Consider the following 24142-nt stretch of genomic DNA (forward strand, 5'->3'; position numbering starts at 1 on the left):
AGCCGCCACCGTCGTTGCCATCGCTCTGCCCAGTGAGTCCGTGGTGTCCAGCCCACACCGGATGGAATAGCGCGCTGCATCTCGACCCTCCGCAAGGGTATGGGTGAGTTTAGCCCGGGCCTCCTCCGGACATTGTGGCAGCACGTCCACAACCGTGTCCCACAATGTGTGGGTGTGGCGGCACCAGAGGCATGCGGTATTGACTGACTGCAGTCCCAAACTCAGGGACGAGAACACTTTCTTTCCGAATTGCTCGTACCTCTTGGATTCCTGATCGGGCGGAGCCGTCGGGAATGCGGTCTGGGAAGTGGAGGCCTGGATGACCAGGCTCTCGGGGGTGGGATGGGTGGATAAAAAGCAAGGGTCGCCCGGGGCCGGGCGGTAGCGTCTGGCGACGTTCCTATCCACAGGCTGACCTGTGGCGGGCTTGGATCAAGTGCCCACAAGAACGTCACACAAGGCCTCATTAAACGGCAGCAGAGGCTCAGTGGAGCATGCCTGCGGTTTAAGGACCTCAGTGAGGAGGTTAGTCCTCACGGCCGCGAAGGGGAGCATCAGGCCCAAGGCCTTGGCCGCCCGCTTCAACACTACACTGTAGGCAGCCCCCTCCTCCGTAGCCACGGTGGGAAGGGGGACAAATTCAGTGTCTGGCAAAGTGTCAATTCCACGAGCCTCCCCAAGCTCATATGTCCAGTCCTGTTGAGACTGGCACTCCTGTGTCAGAGGGTCCACAGACCCCTCCCAATCACCCTCGTCACCCATCTCCTGTAGTTCAGGGTCAACAGATAGGGCCGGCTCGTGGAAATAGAAATCTCCATATCTCCAGCTCTGGCGCGGAACCGAATCGAGGGCAGGATCGGGGACGGCGCCCATAGGCGGCGCCGGGGGCGACACCCGCAGGGCCGGCGCCGGTGAGGTAGTTAGGTCGACCGTCGACGATCCGGATCCAGTGAGGGCCTGCGGCGCCGGGACCGAAGTCGCCGGCGGCGCCAGGGCCGAAACACCCTACGGCGTCGGAGCCGAAGCACCCGACCCGCTAGGCCCTCCAGCCGGGACCGTTGGGCCCGGAGGCTCCATGGAACCCGGCGGAGGAGGGAGGGACATCATGGTCATGAGGTATTGCTCGACCTACTCTGGCGTCGCACCGTGCCCAGGGACCGGAAGGTGTGGGGCAGGTGGCGACGTCCGCGACTCCGTCGGAGCTGTGTGGGTGGTGTCACCCGAACCCCCGTCCGCGTCGCGCGAGCGTCGGGGTGGGTCGGAGGAACGATGATGTCTCTCTAACCTCTCATGCCTTTTACCTGTGGACCTGGATCCTGAAGACCGATGCCGACTCTCGGAGCTACGAGGGCTCCGACCCCCGCGACTGGTCCCTCGACCTCCTGTGGGACCGGGACCTGGAGTGGCGCGGGGCCGACTGCCGGAGCTCAAGTCGCTTGCGGGACCGCTCCCGCCTAGCCTTAGACGTCAGGGCCCGTCAGTCGGAGCAGGTGCGGTCGAGGCCTAGACACTGAAGACACCGGCGATGGGGGTCGGTAACCGACATCAGTCGGCTGCACTCGGAACAGAGTTTGAACCCGGGCATCCCTACCGGCACCGTAGGAGTCGAAGACTCGAGTAGAGAAATGATCAAAAGATCAAAAAGTTTAGTCAAAAAATTACTAAGGGGTAGAGCGTCTCCGGATCTGCGCTAGCTGGCGCGGGAAAAAGAAGAACTGACGTCAGCGCGCGAGGGCGGCGTCTAAGTACTCCGACGATGTCATTCCGGCGCTAACGACGCCGACGCCGGACGCGGAGCCGCCGACGCCTGCCGGCGCGCAGGGGTATTGCTACGCAAAATTTTCCGGATCCAGTCTGAGGTAAGGAATCTATCACTAACGTTTCTCTTTCAGATCCTCCTGTTTGAGGAGGTGTAGATGTTATGACATTTTTTGTGAATGTAGAGGAATGTTCTGGGGATTGTTAGTAAGCTCCAGGCAATAACCAGATTGGATAATTCCTAGAACCCATCTGTCTGAAGTTATTGTATGCCAGACAGGGAGGAATTGAGAGAGACATGCCAGACAGGTGTGGAATGATTGGGGGAAAAGAGGAGGCAAGTCACGGTTTGTTTGTTGAAAGGGAGGTGCGGGGTGTGGAACCCTTATGACTTCCCTTGCCAATATTGCTTCCAAGTAACCTCTTGAAGAGGGTGACTGACCGTTGCCTCTATACTACATTGAGGTGTTGTCTGTAGATATGTTTTTGGAGCCCCTCCTGCAGAAGGAGGGGCGAAAAGAACCCAGATTGGATGGGGACTGTAGGGCTCCCATGGATTTTGCAACGTCTAAGTCCTTCTTCATCTTCTCTAAGGAAGAGTCTAAAACAGGACCAAAGAGAAGCTCTTTATCAAAAAGGCAGATTTAATATAGAAGCCTGGACCTCTGATTTAAACTCTAAGCCAGGCGTGCCTTCATAGCAAGACACTGGTGTTGATTGAGCAAGCGGCAGTGTCAGCCTTATCTAAAGCGCATCTGATGGAAGTGTTTGAAATGAGTTTTCCTTCCTGAATTTGGTTGTGTGATTTAGCCTTGTGTTCATCAGGTAGAAATTGGAGCAATGGTTCCAATTTGTCATAGTGCGCTCTGTCATATCTGGCTAAGTGAATACACCAGTGATTGGCTGCCTGTACAGCCACTCTTTACCCTGAGGCATATATTAATTTAGATTCCTTGTCTGGAGGAGGGGTATCCCCTGAGGCTTGAGAGTTTGCCCATTTACGGGCATTAGAAACTACAAGGGAATCTATTGGTAATTGACCCTTGATATAAAATGGATCTGTTGGTGCAGATTTATATTTCTTATCTACCCTTGGTGAAAGGATTCTTGCACGAACAGGATCTTTAAAAATGTTGTCTGCATGCTTAAGCATACCCTTAAGCATAGGAAGTCTTTGAGTGGATCTCTGGGAAGAACATAATGTCTCAAAGAAGAAAATCCTCCTCAAGTGACTCTTTATGAAGCTAAACTCCATGATATTCAGGAGCCCTTTTTATTAACTCTATGAACCCTACATTATCATCAGGTGGAAAGGGTTTTGTAGGGTATAAAGATAATTATCTGTGTTTGGATCAGTTTATAATCCTCCCATGGATAAGGACTATTGTTGTCTACCGCATCTCCATCCCCGTCATCCTGGTTGTAAGGTGATTATGGTGGTGGTGAGTTTGTGGGTGTTATTAACAAATTTGGGTTAGGTGGGGAAGAAGGTGATAAGAGGAGGAGAGGGGTTAGTACCAACACATTTCCTCTTAAGAGGAATGTGGTAAGCGTCCTCTGTTTCTAGTTTGCGTTTTGGTGGCAATTTCACGTGAATGTATACAATTTTGGGATTGATGACCAGTTCCTTTTGTTTCGGGTCCGTGTTTGTAGGAGGGACGTCTAAATGATACTCTTTATGGGAGTTGGGGCGTTTTTTGTTTCGGTGCCAATATTTTCGGATCCGGTGTTTTTGGCATTGAAGTGTTCGGATCCAAAGAGGATTTTGATAGCGGAAGGATTGTTACCAAAACATGCTTTGGTCTCAATGACAATGGTTTCAGCTCGGTGCCCGAAGGGGGCCGACACGATCCCGAGACAGAAAGCTTCAATGTCTGTTTCAGTGCCGGGCCCGAAGGCAGGCGTTGGAAATCTGTTCTTGGTGCCAACCTTGGCCCAAAGGAAGAGAAGGGACCGGAGCCTTCTTCTTGGGCAGAGGTAGAGTTTGGGGCAGGGGAGTATTGGTACTCACGGTACGCTGACCCTGAGGAATATCTCTGTCCATGTCAGACTCCGCTTCAGACAGGGAAATGTGCTCGTCCTCTTCCTCTGCTCCTTGCGCATCGTGGACGTCGGAATCTTCTCCAAAGAGATCCGGAATGGAACCGCTGTTTTGATGTTGCATTTCGAGACGTCCAGCTCGACTGTCACGGAGTGTCTTCTTGGATTGAAAGAATCTGCACGCGTCGCAGTCTTGTTCATCGTGCTCCGGGGAGGGGACACAAGTTGCACACTTCACGCGAGTCCGTGCGCGGGTATTTCACGTGGCACCAAGGATATAATTTAAATGGAGTCCGTTCCGTTGACTACGAACCTGCCTGTCGCGGCTAGGCCCAACGACCTTCCAAAAGTTTCCAATTGAAAGAATTGTTTCCTGACCGATACGATACTTGAAGAATAGCAAACGCGATCGAATAACAATATCGTTGAGGGTAAGTGGATTACGCACCAAGGGGAACCCGAGAAACAATGTCGAACCGGAGCGCAGCAATACACGTCCAACCTTAATGCCGGAAAACAACAATCTAACAATGGAGTTGATGCCCAAGCGCACTATCACCGAAAGGAGGAGTCACCTACCTCGTGACTGGAAATACTTCTTCGAAGAAAGACAGACAATTGCAAACATCCAGATCCAACACTAGATGGCAGGAGTATGCAAAGCATGTGAACTACAGCTCACATGCCTCAAACATAATGTTATGGCTCCAAAGTAATACTTAAAACTCATTGAAATTCACCATTTAGGGTCCACGGCATAAGCCATAACTCGCTCCCCTGGCATGAAAACCATAACTTGACACCTGGTTGGGTAGAAATGGTGGCAGGAAGAGTGAGAGTGGATTATGTGGGCAAATAAACACCAGTGACGGCTGACATGTCTGGAGGGGGGAGGTCGGGTGGGCAAATAAAATATTGTAAAAAATTAAATAAAAGGCACTTACCTGCGAGCAGCGATGCCCTTCTCGATGGTCTTCTCTCATCAAGGCAGGCAGGCTCCAAACTCCCAAGCCAATCCTGTCACTGCTCTCATCATGAGAACAGAAGCAGGATTGGTGGTAGTGGCCTCTACCAGCACTCATACGAGCACTGAAGGGTTTTGAGTTCTCTAACACAGCTGGGTTAAGACAGCTGGGTTAGAGAGTTTTAAAATGTGCATATCTGCCTGTCTGTCGCAAGACAGCCGGCCAAAGAGACATGCACATTTGAAAAAAAATGAGCACACAGCTCCCGGCTGCCACTCAGCAGCAATGACCCTGCCCCATTCTGACACTCAGTTCGGGACGGGTTAGTTGCCGAAAAATAAAATGCTTAAAAATAAACTTTATGACCATTTTATTTTTCAGCTCCAGCCTGGGGCCTTTTTTTGTGGGGCAACGATCCTCTGCTCAAATGGAGCATCCCCCCCCCCCCGATACGTGCCCACAACACCGTCCCACTTATCAGCCAAACCACAAATCTGTGCATTCCACAACTGGTTCGGCCAAAGTTAGGCCTGACAGAAGGTCTACCTTTTACCTGACCTGCTTATTACCTCTTTGATGTCTGATTGTTTACTGGGGCAGAAAGGGAAACTAGGTGGCATGGACTAAGATCCTTTCCAATTGCTCTTCTAACACCAGTACGAAATACAAGGGCACTAAGGTGGGCATAGGAAGTGAAATGATTGAGAATAGTGACTAGTTATCTAACTTATTGTTCTTACCATGCAGCCTTACGGTTTATGAACTGGGTAGGAGGTGACAGGAGGACCTGGAGTGCTTCACTCACTGTTACTCCCAGCGTCTTTCAGACATCCAAAGCTGAGCATTAACACTTGAGCAGGTCAGGGGCTGCCAGTACTGATCACTTTTCTCAGTCTCACCACTGACCACAAAGAAGAAATGGAGAATTTCCGACCACACCTACTCCATATGTATCTGACAGCTATGTGATTTCATCTTCTTATCAATGGTTCGTTCCAGAAGATGGGACCAGGTTGCTCCAGTTAAGCAAAAGATAATATCAGGTGCTGGGAAAAAAACTTCTACCACACAAAGTAATTTCATTCTCATCAGGAAGGAGAGACGAAAAATAGTAGCCGGAGCTTGAGCCTTGTTCCTCAAAACTGTGCACACTTTTAGGTTGTTTATGGCAGTAAAGAGGTTAAAGAGCAAATCAGAAAAAACAACAAAGCATCAAAAAGGCTGTGGCTTGGTTACTTACAGCTGTTTTCCAGGATTTGGAGACCCACGGTCAATCTCTCTATCAAATTCAGTCCTGATATCCTCTAACAGACCATAGTCTCCAAAAGCTCCCCATTCCGTATTAATGCACATCCTCCCCTCATCACCTTCCACCAGATCAATGTGCCGCAGTTCTTCCATATAGCAAGCATTGGTACCAGTACCTTAGGGATAGATAGGAGCAGGATTAATACATCTAGAACTCAGGCCATAAGTACATGTTAGAAAATTAATAAGAATGTTGTTCCTGTGGGAATGAGGTTTCTTGACATTAAAGTAGCCCAAGATGGATCCCTCCTACCTCGATGATAACTGGGGTAGAAAAGGTAGCAACAATAGCTACCAGAGACTCTGGGGACAAACGGTCCATGATACATAAAAAAAACTACTTTAATTACCCACCTTGCACAAAGAAATGGGCACTTTAATCTCTAATTTGTCTAGACAGTGCTTCATTTGTAATAATAAATAAATACATACAAATAAGTGCAACTGACTAAAAGTATTCATAGGAATCCGCTGCCCTCTTTCACCACTAACATGAGCAAAAAAACAGTTTGTTATGATAATAGTAAGTGCAGGGGTACAACATTTTACTTAAAAAAATGGCAGGCATTGCTGAATTCAAAGGCTGTCTCATCTTGATTACACCTAATGCATCTTCTTTCCACCACTCCACCCTTCTAGTCTTTTATCTTACTCTTGCAGGTTATTCTTTAACCCCTCCTTTCCCTGTTTATTACTGATCTTCTATATTTATCTTCCACTTTCTTTCAGATGTTTTGCCCCTCACTCTCTCTCTTGCTCTACATCAAAGTCTTATGACTATAGTAAGTTCTCTCTCAGGGAATCTCAATTAATAATTGTTAGACCTGGCATCATTGGCGTGGGTCCCCTTTCCTCTGTTCGCTTCTTAGCTTTTATGATTGGCTGGATTTAGATGCTCTGGGCGCTGTGCAACTACTGATCAGTGCCACAGCGTGAGTGCTCCCTGTGTAAAGATGACTGTATGAATTGGGATAACCATAATGCCTAGGTCTGTGTAGCATGTTCCAGTAGCAAGTTACCCTCCATTTAACTGTGAGGATTACCTTCCCAAATCCTATCTGACCCTAGGAACTTGATAGGAAATTCGAATTTGATATGTTTAAGCTCAGGACATTGAGCTACACCTTTTAGTAAGAACCCTTTATATATTCAATGTTCGAAAATGCCTCTTCTGGAAACGCAGTATTTTCTTGCCTAAGCTTTCCTGTAGGCTTTGCTAGTATGTGTATTGGCCGTCTGGTTTTGAACAGCAGGGCCACCTGGGTCAGAACAGGGTGGGGAAAGAGATCGGCATTCAACGCATGGGGAGGGGTGACTCTTTGATCTGAGCAGGGTCGTGCTTGGGAAAGTGAATGATGGCTCCACCTCCCACTCGGAGTCGGATAGCAGACCCCCCTCATTCTGAAAGGGCAGGATGTCGCCTCTTAAACCAAGTGCTCTACGACCCCACCAAACTGGTTCTGGCTGGATTGAGTGATTTGTGACTTTAGAGAACAAAGACTTTTTAGGTATAAAACACTGCGCTGGAACCTTGTTCAAGTGTGTTCCTTCTGGATGTCAAGATGAAACTCTGTCCGAGTGATCAGAGGAAAGAACTTTGAAACTTTCACCAAGCTTCCCGAAGAAACTACCCTGGGGCCTGAATCAAGAGTGCCTCCTGCTGAAGTCTCAAGGACATTAGACTTCAACCCGTCAGCGGTCGGAATCCTTGTCAGAGGAATTCTACTTGCGGGTGAGGTCTCTGTCGAGCATTCCGGAGCCTCTTGTTCTACTTTGAGGAGCGCCGACTGGTAACCCTTGTTAACTCTGTGTGTGGGCCGCTGCAGCTAAGAGAGCTGCCGCCACTGAGAGCCCACCTTAATTTGAACCTTCAGAACCTTCGCTGAATCTGTGTGGGCCGCTGCAGCTAAGAGAGAGCTGCCGCCGCTGAGATCCCGCCTTAATTTGAACCTTCAGAACCTTCGCTGAATCTGTGTGGGCCGCTGCAGCTAAGAGAGAGTTGCCACCGCTGAGGGCCCGCCTTAAATTGAACCTTCGGAACATTCACTGAATCTGTGTGGGCCGCTGCAGCTAAGAGAGAGTTGCTGCCGCTGAGAGTCCGCCTGGATTTAAGCCTTTGGAACCTTAGCTAAATCTGTGTCGGCCGCTGCAGCTAAGCGAGAGCTGGAGTTGCTGAGTGCCCACCGTTGTGTCAGCCTGGTCGAGACCGTCCTTTGTCCTGTGGGCCGCACCTTTGCCAACTTTGCACCATCATGATTTGTCCTGTGGGCCGCCGCAGCTAAGAGAGAGCTGATGCCGCTGAGTGCCCGCACCTTTGCCAACTTTGCAGCATTGTGATTTGTCCTGTGAGCCACCGCAGCTTAGAGAGAACTGATGCCGCTGAGTGCCCGCACCTTTGCCAGCTTTGCATCATGGTGATTTGTCCTGTGGGCCACCGCAGCTAAGAGAGAACTGCTGCCGCTGAGTGCCCGCACCTTTGCCAGCTTTGCATCATCGTGATTTATCCTGTGGGCAGCCGCAGCTAAAAGAGAGCTGCTGCCGCTGAGTGCCCGCACCCTTGCATCATCGTGATTTGTCCTGTGGGACGCCACAGCTAAGAGAGAGCTGCTGCCGCTGTGTGCCCTTACCTTTGCCAACTTTGCAGCATCGTGATTTGTCCTGTGGGCCTCCGTAGCTAAGAAAGAACTGCTGCCGCTGAGTGCCCGCACCGTTGCCAGCTTTGCATCATTGTGATTTGTCCTGTGGGCCACCGCAGCCAAGAGAGAGCTGCTGCGAGTGAGTGCCCGCACCTGTGTCAACATTGCATCATCGTGAACTGTCCTGTGGGCCGCCGCAGCTAAGAGAGACCTGCTGCCGCTCTGGGCCCACCACGGAGCTGCACAACGAGAGTCATCGCCATCACCAGCCACATGCTGCTGCCGCTGAGAGCCCGCCTGTCCCCCAGTGTCCGAATCATTGTGGGTGCATGCTGCGGACCACTGCAGCCAAGACTTGTGGTCGTTGGGAGTCTGCCTGTCACCCCCTCTGCTTCTTCGAGAAGCTACGTGCTGAGACCCCTTCCAACGGCAGGTAGCTGGTGCGCAACGGGTCGCGTGGGCCCCGGCCCTGAACTCAGTCAGTGCCACGTTCTGGTGAATAAGTTATTGCATTTTTAAGTCCCTACGGATTTACGTGCTTGGTAACTTGTGAAAACGCTTTGATAGTCTTGAGTTAAACTTTAGATACAATTTAGATAAAGATACCATTTTTCTATACCTACTTGAGTTGTGTCCTTTTGTGGTGTTGTTACTGCCTTATTGTGCATGGTCATAAATGCTTCACAGACTGCCTCTGAGATAGGCCTAACTGCTCATGCTACGTTACCACAGGGTTGAGTAGGGGTTATCAAAGGGGGTAGCCCACTTGCCCTGACTTAGGAAAAAGGGTCCCTACTTGGGCATTGGCGCCAGCCATTGTCAACTAGAGACCCCCATTTCTAACAATAATCATAAATAATTAATAGTCCCACCCACGTCCGGGGACCCATGAGCACTTCTTTCAAAGTCACATTTTTATAATATCTTTGCTTTACTTCAGAAAGGCCTGGAGGTACATGTAGGAGAGTAGGGTCTGCTTTCCTATGGTCACCCCACTTTTTGCGATTTACTTTACTGGTTTTCGACTTTAATGTGGCTGTGGGCCTGCTAATCAGACCCACAGCCCAGCTGTTCTCTCTCTAAATTCATACCATGTACTTTAGGTACATAACCAATTGGTAAATGGGTCACTTTTGTGAGCCCCTGTATAGTGTACCATAGGTACCCAGGGCATAGGTGCACCCAAGGCCTACCAGGGGCTGCAGCATATCTTATGCCACCCCTGGCTGGCCATCCAAACTGACACAACTGGCTGATCACTCAGCTGGGGCAAGGTCGTATAATCATCCCTTGCTTAGGTATAGTATTCCTATACCTACCATTATATATAGACATAAGTCACTCCTATGGCAGGCCTTAACAATCCTGAAGGCAGAGTGCTTGGTTTTATGTGAGATGAGGCTCTAGCATGAGCTGAGCCTGTCTGCAGCTTTCGGAACCATGTCCTTATAGCTGTTCTAGGATATAGCCATACCATATACTCTTAAGTGCATTATAATCCTCGCGGTTAAATGCTAACTCTGGTTTGGCTTTATCAAAACATGTTGTGTAAGGTGTCATACGCTTTGGAATACTACCCCCTCGTCAGTTCTGGCGACGGGGGTAGCGTTCCACCCTTCTAGAGGGAGAAGACATGTTGTTCCTGTTAATCCCAGTTAAAGTTAACCAGAGCCTCAGCATCACAAAATGGATGCTGCTGCCACAGACACAAGTGTGACCTCCTGCTGCTACATACATTGATACTTGTATAGCGCACTACTCACCCGCAAGGGTCTCAAGGCGCTTGTACGAATACCGCTGTGGAACCCTTCCTGGCTTTCCCTGTGAGGTGTCCACTCCTGGGCACCCCCAAGGTGGAGGCCAGGCATCCTTAGCGTTGTGGGGGCCGTTGTGGAGATTAAGCAAGCTATTGCCCAGAGTTGCAGAGTGGGACCCATGGTTAGACTAGGCACCGAGGCGAGAATTATCAGGTCCGAGGAAATTGAGTCCAAGACCCGCCGAGGCGGGAATTGAACCCTGGTCCCGGGCCAGACCTCTGCATCAGGGTCTGCCGCTCTAACCATTGAGCCACACTTCTCCACTCTGCTGAGAGTCCTTCCAGCGAGGGAGGCTTGGGCAATAGGTTTCCTGTCTTGGGAGGTGCTACCACCACCCCAGACAGGCCATAGTGTATTGGGGCAGGGAGGGCTGATTGAAATGGGACACTGCCTGGGGCACACAAGGTGTCCCATGCATAGCCCGGTTCAAACCAGTTGCTTGGGCACTCCAGTCCCAGCTCTGGCGCCAAACTGGACAAAGGGAAAAGGGTGTAACCACCCTCTTCCCTGGTCCCACCCATAGGAGGGACCTAGCAGGTAATCCAGCCCCTTAGATTGGTATATAGGTAGAAGCTGAGCCAAGTGACTTTAGATTTATCCTGAACTGACACTTGCAACGAAACTCTGGACCTTTGACATTCTACTGCAACTAGAAGACTGAAGAATCACCCTTGTGGTCAAGGAGTGACCACCTTGTGCAAACAGGCCCCATCCAGCGATCTGCGGTTTACTTTGTCGACGCTCCTGCCGGAGCCCGAGCACAGAGTCCGACGAGAGCCTGACTTCCAGACTTCTTTGACCCCAATCCACAGCCACAGCAAAGCTGAGACCCGTGGAGGCGACGAGAGACGTGGGACCGGCCATCTTGAATAACCTGCTCTTTGCTATATTGTGCAGCTCCTGAGGCACCCTCAAAGTTGTGCATTGGGGATTGAGAAGCCCAAGCCCCGAGCACCTTCTGCACCGACGCACAGCCCTCCCCACTCCACGAGTGCAGCGTGGGGCCTGCTAGTGTTTTTGTGCTTGACGCATCTGTCCGGTTACTGGCCCGTTGGCTAGTGGCCTCTGTGACGACGAACCTTTGAATCTGAACAACCTGCCTGGTTGCCCCAGGTGGGCCCCTGCTTCCCTGCAAAGGAGAGGCCCCTTAGGCCTTGCTGGTCTAACTCGAAGCGAATATTCGATTCCTGCGTGGGTTGCATTTGCCAAGGCCTGTTGACTCCAATCCGGAAGCCTACGCTGCCAACAGCGAGATCCTTCGTGGGACAGTCCGTAACCAGCTCCTGGTTGTCATCGACTCCTCCTGGTCCACGTGGCTGCAGAGTCAAGCTTCACGACATCACCTGATTGCTTCACGACATCTCCTGGTTCCTTCCTGGTCACTGGCTAGTGACCCAGACTCTGTCCCCTGTGCTTTCAGGTACTCTTCATCCTCGATACGCCCTTGGATCCAACCGGACACTTCTCTCCTGGTCGCCTGCAGCATCTTTTTACAGGTCTCCATAGAATTCAGCGACGAAACCTGACACAACTTGACACCTATGCACCCGGCTCCTGTGGGTGAGGTAACGCGGGCACTCCGGTGCTCCTGTGGGTATTGACCCCAGTGTCCTGGTTTTCAGTGGCTTTCTCCTAGTACATCCGGAAGTGTCCTTAAAGAACTAGTTTCTAACTCTTACGTTCCCATTGTTTCCCTATGGTAACTCGCGTGTGTGTTTAGACACTGCACACTAATCCTGTGGGCCTCCTGCTTCCTAACTCTTGTTAGCTCAGCGTAGCCCCAGCGATTCCCTAGGCCATAGGCCTATCCTGTGTTTGTGACGTGGTTCTTATACCACTATTTTAGTATATGGTCTTCAGCGCCCCTAGGGCACGTATTTTGTGCAACTTATTGTATGATAATTGAGTAACTTGATATGTGCTTTAGCCTCTGACCTCAAAGAGTTCAGAGGGGTTGTGTTTATAATAAATACATATATATTTTATATATAACCTGTGTGGTGTCCTTTCATTTGGTATTCAAGGGGTTACATATGGTAAAACAGCTTGCTTCACATGCTCTCTGAAGTTTTAGCCTAAGATTGCTTTGTCCATGCTACCACTAGGGTAGCTGGTCTATAAGGTTGACTTTACAACCATCACCATAAGGGTTGTTTGGACTGGTGCAAGGTGCTCACTAGAATAGTGAACATCATATACCAGGCCAACTTCTCACAGTACATGTGGCAGAAAATAAGCTTTGTGAAGCCTTAAGACAGGCTCTATTGCCAATTCCAATATGTTATTTTACAAGATTGAAGAATAAAGATACAGCCTTTAAAAACACTTTTTACTTTCTTTTAAAGTGAATGATAAGGAAGTAAAGGGCAATGTAACTGTTTATCCTGCAGAACTGAAATAGTGAGAATAGAATACTACCATTTAAGGGCGCCCTGACCTTTAATTTCCCATCATGCCCTGCAGGTTGCAGTTTACCCAGTTATTTTTTCCAGTTCCTGCTGACAGAATTCCAGAGCAGAGCTCTGTGTTTAAGGTTTTTTTTCACTCCTATTTTTCACCAACAAAATTGGTCCTCTCAATGTCCTTTAGGGTGAAGAGTATTTTCGGATATTTTCTCAACAGTAAATATATTTATTGTACTGCAAAAAGTCATCCCTCTATGCTAAATGCCCTGAATGTAGCAGGAAAATGGTAAAAATAGCCTGCACAGAATCTGTATCCTTTGTTTGCCAGTGTGATAAACTGGGTTACTGGTTGGTAGAGGTATGAACCCTGTTCAAGCAGGAACCACAATCCTAGTTAGGGTAAGTGTAGTAAACACTAAACGTTTACCTGTGATCACCCTCTGGAAGCAAGGCACAGAGCAATCAGGCTAAACTAAATAGGCAATATGTAAAGTATTTGTGTTCATACACACAATAACACAGTGAAAACACCAGTGCCATTTGTAACACAGAGCAGCGGGACTGTGCATAGAACTTTGGGTCTGTTGGAGCGCTGGAACCTTAACTGAGCGAGACAGCCAAAAATTGCAAATTCTCGGAGCCCCCGCTACGCGTGAGCCGCTCGCCGTGACATCGCTGAGGGAGCACTGGTTTCACTATCCACCTACAGGTACTTGTGCCGAACCTCATCTTGCCGGACTGACCCCCAGACCTCCTGCGGGACTGCGAGGACCAGTGTGCAGTGCGGCTGCTGATCTGCCGCAGCTGGTCCTCTTCTCGCCCTCAATCTCTCCTTTACCTATTTAACATCGGACTGCTACGCGCACGCGGGACGCGCGTAGGCGAAGCCCGGGCAAAGGGCGGGCCGTCTAAGGCCGTCCAAGGTCGACTAAGGCCAGGCTGGGTCCCCTCTCTTTTCATTGGTATTTTATCCAAGATCTGCAGTTATTTGTACACCCAGTTAAGTTGTGTGTAGATCAGGTACGATTGTGATATTTGTTGTAAAGCGTTTTGGTTGATTTTGGTTGAAGTCACTATGTCTTTACGGTCTGGAAAGAATCGACATATCACACTTTCTTCCTCTGGTGGGGTGGCCACAGGTACCCTGGATCACTTTTTTAAGAGAGCGTCTACAATACTTGAAAAGGAGATCGCATATGCAGAGAAGCGTCTGTCTCTGGATCTAATAACGGGGAAGCGATCATCCTTAGGTCGAATAGGGTCGGCGGTCTCCCCGGTACCCATACATGCCAAAGGGGATGAAATTAGGTTGGTGGATATTGGTGAAGATCTAGATAGTTCTAGTATAATTTTGTCTCCTTCGAGTCAGTCTTCTAGTAGTGGTAAAACTGGTTTATACAATTCTCCGTCGATATCTACCCTATCCCCCCCTATTCAGACCAAGGGGTTAATAGTTAAGAATAAACCTAACAGTAAGAAAAGAGGGGGTAGCCCTTTGAAGGGCCATCAAGCAAAGTTACAAAAGAAGACCTCTAATCCGGCCCCCACAGTTGTTGTCCAGCCCCCTATTCCACCCAGGGCTCCTATAGTAGCTACCCACACCCCTAATTGTCTTATCGACGAGGATAGATTCCTGGGAAAAATTGAAATCTTGGTGAAATCTCTGATGTTGCCTCTCCTAGAGAGAACAAGGATGATCAATTCTAAGCTTGACCTGATTGACAAACAGGTCGGTGGTAACTCACTCCTTCTGGCCGACCTGGTAAAAGGTACGGCCAGTCCTAAAATCCCGGACAATACTTTAAAGGGTCCGGGCCCTAGTAATATTGTTAGGGTAACCACTGAGGTATTAGGCAAAAAATCGAACAGTTTACCGATACAACCTTGCCCGAAGAACCAACCAGCTGGTTCTTCTAGGTCTGGAGGGAGGGTGATGGAGTCGGTGCCTATACCGCACCCTGCATCTAGTGGTTTATCAGCTGATAGAAGGCCTAATAGGCAACTACAGCAGGATAAGGAAGTTCGTAAAGACCACCTTCCTAGTTTAAACCTTCCACCCGAGTCAGCACCCTACTTGATTGTATTGGTGGGTGTACGAGCCCTAGGGGTAGGAAAATCGGAATCTTACAGGGAGTTGAAAAATAAGGTGATTTTTTGGTTAAATAGGAACAGGACTCTTCCCCCCTCTTCGTACACCGAGATTTTGGGAGTCAAAAGGGTGCACTGGGTAGGTAAAAACCCTAAGAGGGGGACTTTATTGTAGTGAACTTTAGGGACCCCTGGGTGGTAGATCATATCCAGAGAGAAGCTAGGTTCGGTCGCGAAGGCGACGTTCAATCTTTGGGCCTTGATTATTTTTATTCAGGTACTAATGATGGTTGCTATACTCCCCATCATAACTCTCGCCAGAGAGGTGTTTGGGTCCAAATTTGTACCATAGGATGGTGCATCCATTCCCAGTGTTCAACAGGCTTGATCCCCTAACAGACCTGGAGGGAGTAGATTGACTCCCTAATGTAGTTGGTGATAATAATGATGATAATGATTTGTTTAAACGACTGGGTAGTATACAACCAGAGATTGAAATTCAGGGAGAGTCATTTATAGTAGGAGGCAGTAATATTAAGCGGTTAGGTAGTGACATCTCGAAGGTGGTAGTTAGTACTCAAGATTCTAATGAAGTTTCTTCCCAGTTGACCAGTCAGGTTGCCCCCTTCAAAATAGTCTCATGGAACATTGCTGGGTTGAATAGTAGGTTAGATATTGCCGAGTGGGCCGACTTCGTGGATCTACACGATATTGTTATATTTCAGGAGACCTGGGCAATAAAACCCCTATATGGCCTAGGTTATCTGAACTTTTATAAACCCGCTATCAGGGTGAGAAAAGGAAGGGCCTCAGGAGGCCTTACTATTTGGGTAAGGCAGACAGTTAGTTATAGACCCACCGAGGTGACTGTGCACAACCCTGATATTATTGGGATAAAACTTACTAAACCCAACCATAGATATTTTTATTATTAACGTTTATGCCCGTGGGCTACCAGGGGGGGCGGAGCCCGGCGATTATCCTAAAGGAGCTCAAGTCCCTTCTTAGTGCAATAGGGAGGGATATGTTTGTTATTGTGGCTGGGGATCTTATTTGCACCTTCGAGACATATGTGAGTGGCGGGGTGGCTTTTACATCGGACGAAGATAAGCTCTGGAATGTTCCTCCCTTAGAATTGTCACCAATCAAGAAAGGGACTGAAGCTGCCCTACATTGGCTGGGATTTTGCTTTGAATGGGGGTTGAGAGCTGTAAATGGCCGATCGCACTCTGACAAAACCGGTAGAGTTACTTTCGACAATAATATTAGATCAAGTCGAATTGACTATATTTTACTAAAGGTTGAGTACTGGTCATCTCTGGTGGACATGTCTGTTCATGCCCGACCGGAGAGTGAACATAACCCCCTGGTGCTTACCTTGGAGTTTGAAAGCAATCCAGTTCACACTCATGATACTGAGTGTGTCACTGCAGAGACTTTCCTTACTAATGATATGAGACGGGTGAGGTGGAGTAGGATATTGGAAGACCCAGCAGTTTTGGCCAAGATATCCCATATAGCTTTAAATACTCTGCATGTCATGCAAATTTTGGTTGATTCGGGGGATAACTTGGAGCAACTAAGTACAATGCATGATCAACTTTTTAGTTCCCTGAAAACCCTTTTTACAAACAAAGTTAAACCCATAAATACTTCGAATAGTTAAATTAGGCCACAAATGGTATACAAAACAGTGCCGTCAGGCACATAGAGTCTTGATCACAGCTTTAAAAAGCCGCGTTAGCCTAGACATTAGGAAGGCACGGTTAGACTATAAAAAGTCACTGCTTGAGGCAAAGAGAGAGTGGGACGATCGCCACTGGCAGGACCTATATAAGGCTAGTTTGTCTACTGACCAGATTAATTTTTGGCAGATCGTCAAATGGGGTAGTGGTCTAGAAATACAAACCCCTACAAACCATGTTGCTGCAGATGTATGGGTAGAACACTTCCACTTGCAGTTCAGGGGCCCCGATACCGTAGCCATCGAAGGCCCGGAGAAATCCGCCACATTGTCTAGGGTGCTGGGTCAACCCGTTGTTGTTTTTGAGCACAAGGATGTTGAGATCGAGCTGGGGTTAACTAAAGGTGTTAAAGCCCCAGGTATGGACTGTGTCCCGGCAGACTTATTTAACCCCTTCGCTGCTCATGACGAGCTCAGCTCGTCATGCAGTACACTGGTCGTGTGCTTATGACGAGCTGACCTTGTCATGAACAATGGGATTCAAGAGACACCAGCACCGGGGGAGAATTGCTGTAGCATTGAATGTGTTAAGTATGCTCCTGGAATATGGGTGCCATACATAACCATTCTTGCGAATGCAATAGCTAGGGGGGCCCGATCCCGGATTCTTGGCAGGGGGCGGAAATTCTTCCTATATTCAAAAAGGGGGACCGATCAAACCCAGGGAACTATCGTCCTATTAGCTTGATAGACGCCATCCAAAAAATCATATCTAGGATGGTGTTGGCTAAAATCCAGGCCTGGATGGATATTGAGAACATCTTATCCCCTATGCAGGCCGGTTTTAGATCCTGTGTCAGCACGATCGACCAGGTGCTAAGATTCATTCTCATCGATTGGAAGGTGGTTACCCTGGGTGGAGGAACTATCTACGCGGCGTTTGTAGACTTAAAGTCTGAATTCGATCTTGTCCCCCGAGCTAAGCTATGGGAGGCTTTGGGCAACATGGGTATGTCAAGTGATCTTTTGAATCTGGTCATAAGGTTACATGAAGCGAATTTCGCACAAATTAGATGGGGTATGCAGGGACAGGTTACCCAGAGATTTCCAGTGACCCGCGGTGTCCGCCAAGGGTGTGTTCTGGCACCTACTCTCTTTTTATTATTTATTAATAGAGTGGTACAGTTTTTTTTAGGACACCCCGACTGATGCTCCGGTGCTGGGAGGTACAAAGTTCCCTCTTCTTATCTTTGCTGATGACACCCTTATCCTGTCCAAAACCCAAAAGGGCTTACAATCAGCATTGAATAAATTGGAGTTATTTTGCAAGAATAATGATCTTCAGATCAATGTAAGCAAAACCAAATGTATGGTGCTAACTAAAAATAGATCTAAGGTGGGTCACGTTAGCCTGAATGGGATAGGGCTAATACAGGTGGAATCAATGACCTATCTGGGGTAGTTCTTGAAAATAGAGCTAGTTGGAAAGCCCAGATTGACGTCCTTTCCCTGAGGTTTGCCCATCTGACTGGTTGTCTTATTAAGGAACAGAGAGCCTCTTTAACAAAAAGAATTGGTACAGCACTTAAAATTTATAATGCAAAAATAAGGTCGGCAATTTTGTATGGTGAGGACCTCTGGGGTCACTCTGATTTGTCTCATCTAGTCAGAGTGCAAAACAAATTTCTACGTTGTCTGGTTGGTTTGCCCCAATCTACCCCATTGAGACCCCTGTTAATAGATCTTGGTTGTGAATCAATTGAGGATGCAGTACGCTTTAGGATCGTTGCACTTTGGAGGAGGATTTGGACAACTCCAGAACTAGCTTCATTTGCAAAGGAAATAGAGGATGTGAGAAGACCAACACTGGCTGCAGAACAGTTTCTAAGTCGTAACAATTTTTATTACAATCACATTAAAAAATTTGACACACAACTCATTCATTTATGTTCACGTATTTTTTATGTATATATACTTTCTAAGGATGGTATAGTTTTAATAATTTATGCTAGATACATGTATAATTTTTTAATGTGATTGTAATAAAAATTGTTACGACTTAGAAACTGTTCTGCAGCCAGTGTTGGTCTTTTTAAATATTGTCTGATATATTGAAATACTGCCTAGGTATTGTTTTTCTCAGATTTATTCCCTGACCTAGGGGTTGAATGTTAATTGTTCTAACAGGGAACCCTTGTTGATTACAAGTAATAGAGGATGTGAGAACATTAGTGGGTTCTGGAAACATACCGTGGTTCAAATGTCTCAAATCCACATTGGAGATCATGGGCTTAAGTGAGCTATGGTTGGACCCCGGAAGAAATGTTTTTCCTCCTAAAAAGGCATTTAAGGATCTTTATTGGGCGGCTCTAAAAAAACAGCTTGTTGCTCAGTCAGATATAGCTTCCCTGACTGGTTGGTTTCTAACTCACAAGCTTAATCCCCTGTTTGAAAATTACTGGGATACTATTACCAGGAGCCTAGACGGGAAATTGTATCACCAATTTAGAGTTGGGGCACTACCACTAAGAGCATTTACACACAAATGGGGGGGACAGTCCTTGGCCTCTTGTCCATGGTGTTGTGACCAGATAGAGTCTATAGGCCATGTTTTCTTTGTTTGCCTAGCATACCTAGCCCCCAGGAGAAAATGGTTAAAACCAATTTGTAAGAACCTGAAAACACGGGTGGGCCAGGAAGCGTTGTGGAGGCTAAGGTCCATAACCTCTATTCCGGTGGCCGTAGCAGTTGCCAAATTTTTGGGTTGGACCTGGGTTATCAGAGCTAGGCACCAAATTGTCACTTGAGTGTTAACCAGCAATGTGATGTTATTAATTGTATTGTATTTTTAGAACGTCTATATATGCCAATTTAATACTGTTTTATGTATTTAAACTAATGTGTTTTAAACATGTACAATTTGGATGACTACCTACTCTATTTTGTAAAGAAGGATGTTGTATGCAGTCTTTTATGATGAATTTTATCGAAATAAAGACGTTTTGAACTTGAAAACACCACAAAATTACTCCACACCAGTTAGAAAACAGCCAATATTTAGCTCAGTAAAACAAGAACAAAATGATAAATATACACGGTCAAGATAAGAATCTTTTAAGAATAACCAAAAATGCAGTACTTAGAAATCAGTAGATCTAACTGGCTACCTGGTCACGATTAACTAGGACAAATCCAAAAGTTCAGTCTGACTATGGTGGAGTGTGGGCCAGATTCAGGAGTCACGCAGACCCGCTAATAGTACCCTGGATGCGTGGAAGATCGTAGCTGATGCGTGGAGGAAAGGAGGGGATGTGTCGCTGTCTAAGGTGACGCGTTGATTCCAAAGTCGGTGCAATGTCATGGATGCGTTGAAGACTGTAGACAATGCGTTGTCCAAAGGAGGTGATGTGTCGCTGTCGAAGGCGATGCGCCATTTCCAAAGCTGAGCAACGTAGTGGATGCGTCGATTTCAAGAAGCAATGTGCATCGGGCTGATGCATCGTTATCGCGTCTCCGGCTTTAGGTGAAGCGTAGCACGCAGGGCCATGCGGGGGAGCAGAGTCTGAAAAGTTGGAGCTGTGTTGAATATCGTGGGTGATGTGTTGCGCAGTTGGCCAACGGTGTTCGCGGCTTTGGTGGAGGACTCAGCAATGTGTCAACGATGACGGGACAGCAGCAATGCGTCAACGTCGTAGGGTAATGCGCCGGTTACAACTGGCACAACATCCTTGATGCGTTGGTTTCTTGGGTTGCAGAACCAACCACTCACTTCCAAGGGCCCAGGACTTGTTTTGAGACCACTTGGCAGAGTAGGACTCCCAGCAGAGGAGCCCAGGTGCTGGTAGCAAAATGGAGGGGAAGCCTTTGATATCCCTAAGGCTTCAGAAACCAGGGGGAAACCGAACATGTCCTTTTAGAAATTTTAGAGTTGTAGGATGTAGAGAGTCAAGTGCAATCCTTTCACATACAGGCAAGAAGCAGCATGCAGCAGGCCAACACAGCAAAGCAAAGAGCAAAGTGGCAGTACCTCCTGGCAGCATAACTGCCCTTGTTCCTGGTAGAATGTCCTCAGCTCCAGAAGTGTTCTGAGTACATGCGGTCATAAGTCCAGTACTTATACCCATTTTAGTCTTTGAAGTAGGGAGACTTCAAAGAAAGGTCTTTTTAGGGCTCAAGACAGCCCTGGCTCCATACTCTGTACGGGGGATATTGAGCCCGTTGAGTGGGGTCAGGTACATTTCTATTAAGATGCAGGTGTCAGCTCCTCCCTCTCACTCTAGCTCAGGGTGACCCATAAGCCTGGTGAGGGGCCATCAGGACGTGAGTGGCACACCGAAGCTCCCTTTGTGTGACTATCTAGAGGGAATGCACAAATCGCAGCTGTCATCCAACCAAGATGTGAATTCCAGAGACAGGCAAAAGGCAATAAAGGGTTTAAGTAAGAAAATGCCATCTTTCTGAAAGTACAAATCGAGGTATATACAGCTCAGATGCATTCACTTTAACAAATTATAATCAAAAAGAACACGAAATTCAAAAACTGTATTGAAGCCAGTATGCACCTAGTAGGAGGCTCTGCCGGCCGCTAGATTCAAAAGGAAAAACCAAACCCAGATGAATATCCGGGATGCTAAGTGCACTACTGTAGGTCACTGGAAAAGTGCACAAAATGTCAAAAACACAATATTAAACAAGTATTGCAAATTAAATCAGTCCTTCAACAATGTAGACAACAGACGAATCTGAGAATCCTTTCATCAATCCAACCGTAGAGAAACGTTGTGTTGCTCAATCTTCTTTTAGTTCCAAATGTTGCAGATGAAATAAAGTTAATTGAAAAAACTCAGATCACAAGATAACAAAAGTATCCAAAGTAAAGACGGTTAATCCCAATGCATTTCGGGCATTACAACAGCACTTCGTCAGGGGAATCTGAAACGTCAATGTCATAAAATGAATTTAACAATTTCCTCATCGTAACATGTTTAAGTAAATAGAATAGTGAAAATCGGACGGGTGGTGAGGGGCATATGAACGTGACGCTAATATGTGAAGGAACTTTACAAAATAACCAGAGTGCACTACAGTGAGAGCTGCAGAAACCACTACGATGTACAAAAGAAAAAAGCACTGAAAGATGAGTTGAATCCCAACTTAATGTGCAACAATAAAAGAGAAGAACCCGACTGCCAAGCTCACCCTGATGTGACAGTCGAAAGCAAATGGATAACCGAGAGTGTACCTCAAAAACGTAATCGTCTAAGAATAACAGTAAATGGGGTCCAACCAAACAACAGCTGTAAATAAACCAAAAGGTCAAAAACTGAACTATGAAAACCAATGTGCAACTGCTCTACAAACTGCTAAACAAGCAGTTTAAAGCTCACCGTTTCAAAAAACAGGTATGAATATTCAGAACAGCCAGTACGAGGGTGATCCCCAGGGAAAGCAAGCGAAAAGATCCGCCTTTCCTGAATCTTTATGGCTCGCACCGACCGTGACGTGACTGACGTGACCATAACCATAGATATAGGACTAATCGGAGAAGACACGTGTTCGTGGTAAATAAAGATAGTAACAGGGTTAATAAAACAAGTAATATAGATCTCCATAGTTACGTTATGTGTCCAACTGAAAGCCTCTGGCTCTGTTGAACAGTGCAGAGGTAGAATAGAAATGTATTAGAGTAACCCGTGCCACTTTTCAGCTTGCTCGCGGTTAAACATTTTAAAATCAGTCATTAGTCTCTCTATGGATGCCTTAATAAACAGAAGCATTCTCTTCTGCTAAATTGCCACTGAAATAAAGTAACGTGACGATGAAGGAAAGTTTGCTTTCATGGCAGAGAAAGCGAAACTGGAGGTTCAATTTAAGAGGTCAATTCTGCTAATAACAAGCGACGAGGCAGAACAGTTTGGTGAAGGGTGATGTGGAACAATGTAAAGTAACAAGGAAGTGACTTGCATAATGCGGGTAAATTATCCACAGCTTTTCTAGTGGTTTATGTTCGAAATGTTTCAGATGACACGCAAAGCTTTGCCAAAGTTTATCGGATCGCGTCAGATTGTGTTGTCTAGCTTCGGAGCGCTGTATAACAGTAAAAGACTGGATGTCCATCACTCAGAGAAGCAGAATTAGCAATCAGTTGCACTCACAGGGAGGACATCCGGTTCATAAAGTGCGTGCTTTCACACACACCGCGGAAGCATGTCAATACAACGTACAATGAAGAACAAGCAGAGGGCACATACTTAAGTGATGGTAGTAAGGACGTGCGCATAAAGAAAGCTGCCCTGGTGAAGAAAAAGCTTCCACATTCGGTAGGTTATATTTCATGATTCTTCTGTTCCCGCAAACCTCGCTCGCCATGCTAAATGCCTAAAATTTTTCAACACACGGCATTGGCCATAAAAGTCATCGCGATCACGATCGCTGTGAAAGCAAAAGTGATCGCGATGACGCTAAAACATGCAAGGGATGCACGCATAAGCACGTGTGCTTGTGCGCGTTCTAGCGAGCCAGTCGCTGCTTTGAGAGCACTTCCTAAAGCCGCTTCTAAATGTCTCTCCGAGCAGCGCAAGCGCACTGACTCAGCGAGACCTAAAGACTGCATGCTGGTAAAAGTAAAGAACAAAGAGAAAAGAAAAAGAAAAGGAACTGTATGTAAGTGAGATAACATAATACAAGCCACAGAACACAACAAAGATGCTGCACAAACAATTCTGTCAGTGAAATCGCCACCAAGTAGGCAAGTCCAAGCTGGCGTGGGGACACAAAATTAAAAATACACAACGCATAAAAACATTATTAACACATGAACTTAAAGACATGTGCTTCACAGTAATTGCAAATGGGAACAACTGAATGAGAAATGAATGTGAAAACAAACATCACATATTTGGAGGGATAATACAAAACAATACTGAATAATTGAACAGTCAAATTGTGAAAGTGAAGAGACCTGACAAATGCATATTAAAATGCGAACTGCTGTAGGTTTGTATGCACAAAGTTGTTAGGTGAACAGACATTAATAAAAAGTGGTTGCTGAAAGAGCCCAAGAGTAAATGCAATGATTTAACATATTAACATAAACAACTGGCTTCATAAAAAAAGAAAAGGACATCAAAAAGGTACAGATGCGTATAACAAAACAATCATGAGATCATTAAGTAAATAGACATAAAGCAAGATGTTGTAAAGAAAAAGCAATAATGTGCCTTTGAAATGTCATGTTATGTTTCAAGCAAAACAGAAATGTAACAAAAGGTCCTCACGTTCAAATGACAATTAGCTTTAACAAGAAACAGGACAATTCAAGTTTGTCATTCCAACATTCGGTGTGAGAGTATTCAAAAACCATATCCAGTGTGTCTTGCGTTGAAATAAGTACTTGGACATGTCTCTGTCTGGTTGAGTCTTGACCTCCTCTAAAATAGTG

At 46.9% G+C, this 24142-nt stretch overlaps 1 protein-coding gene across 2 annotated transcripts in view; it reads right to left on the minus strand.

Moving 5' to 3' along the window:
* The window catches only part of LOC144754887 (hexokinase-1), a 1510469-nt gene that overhangs the window by 834360 nt on the left and 651967 nt on the right, over window positions 1–24142 (minus strand). For both annotated transcript variants that reach the window (XM_078643208.1, XM_078643209.1), the window contains exon 7: window positions 6004–6187. In XM_078643208.1, coding sequence (XP_078499334.1) covers window positions 6004–6187 — 184 coding nt within the window. The remainder of the gene's footprint in view (window positions 1–6003; window positions 6188–24142) is intronic.

Source organism: Lissotriton helveticus, chromosome 5_1 (assembly GCF_964261635.1).
Source record: "Lissotriton helveticus chromosome 5_1, aLisHel1.1, whole genome shotgun sequence".
Taxonomy (NCBI): Eukaryota; Metazoa; Chordata; class Amphibia; order Caudata; family Salamandridae; genus Lissotriton; species Lissotriton helveticus.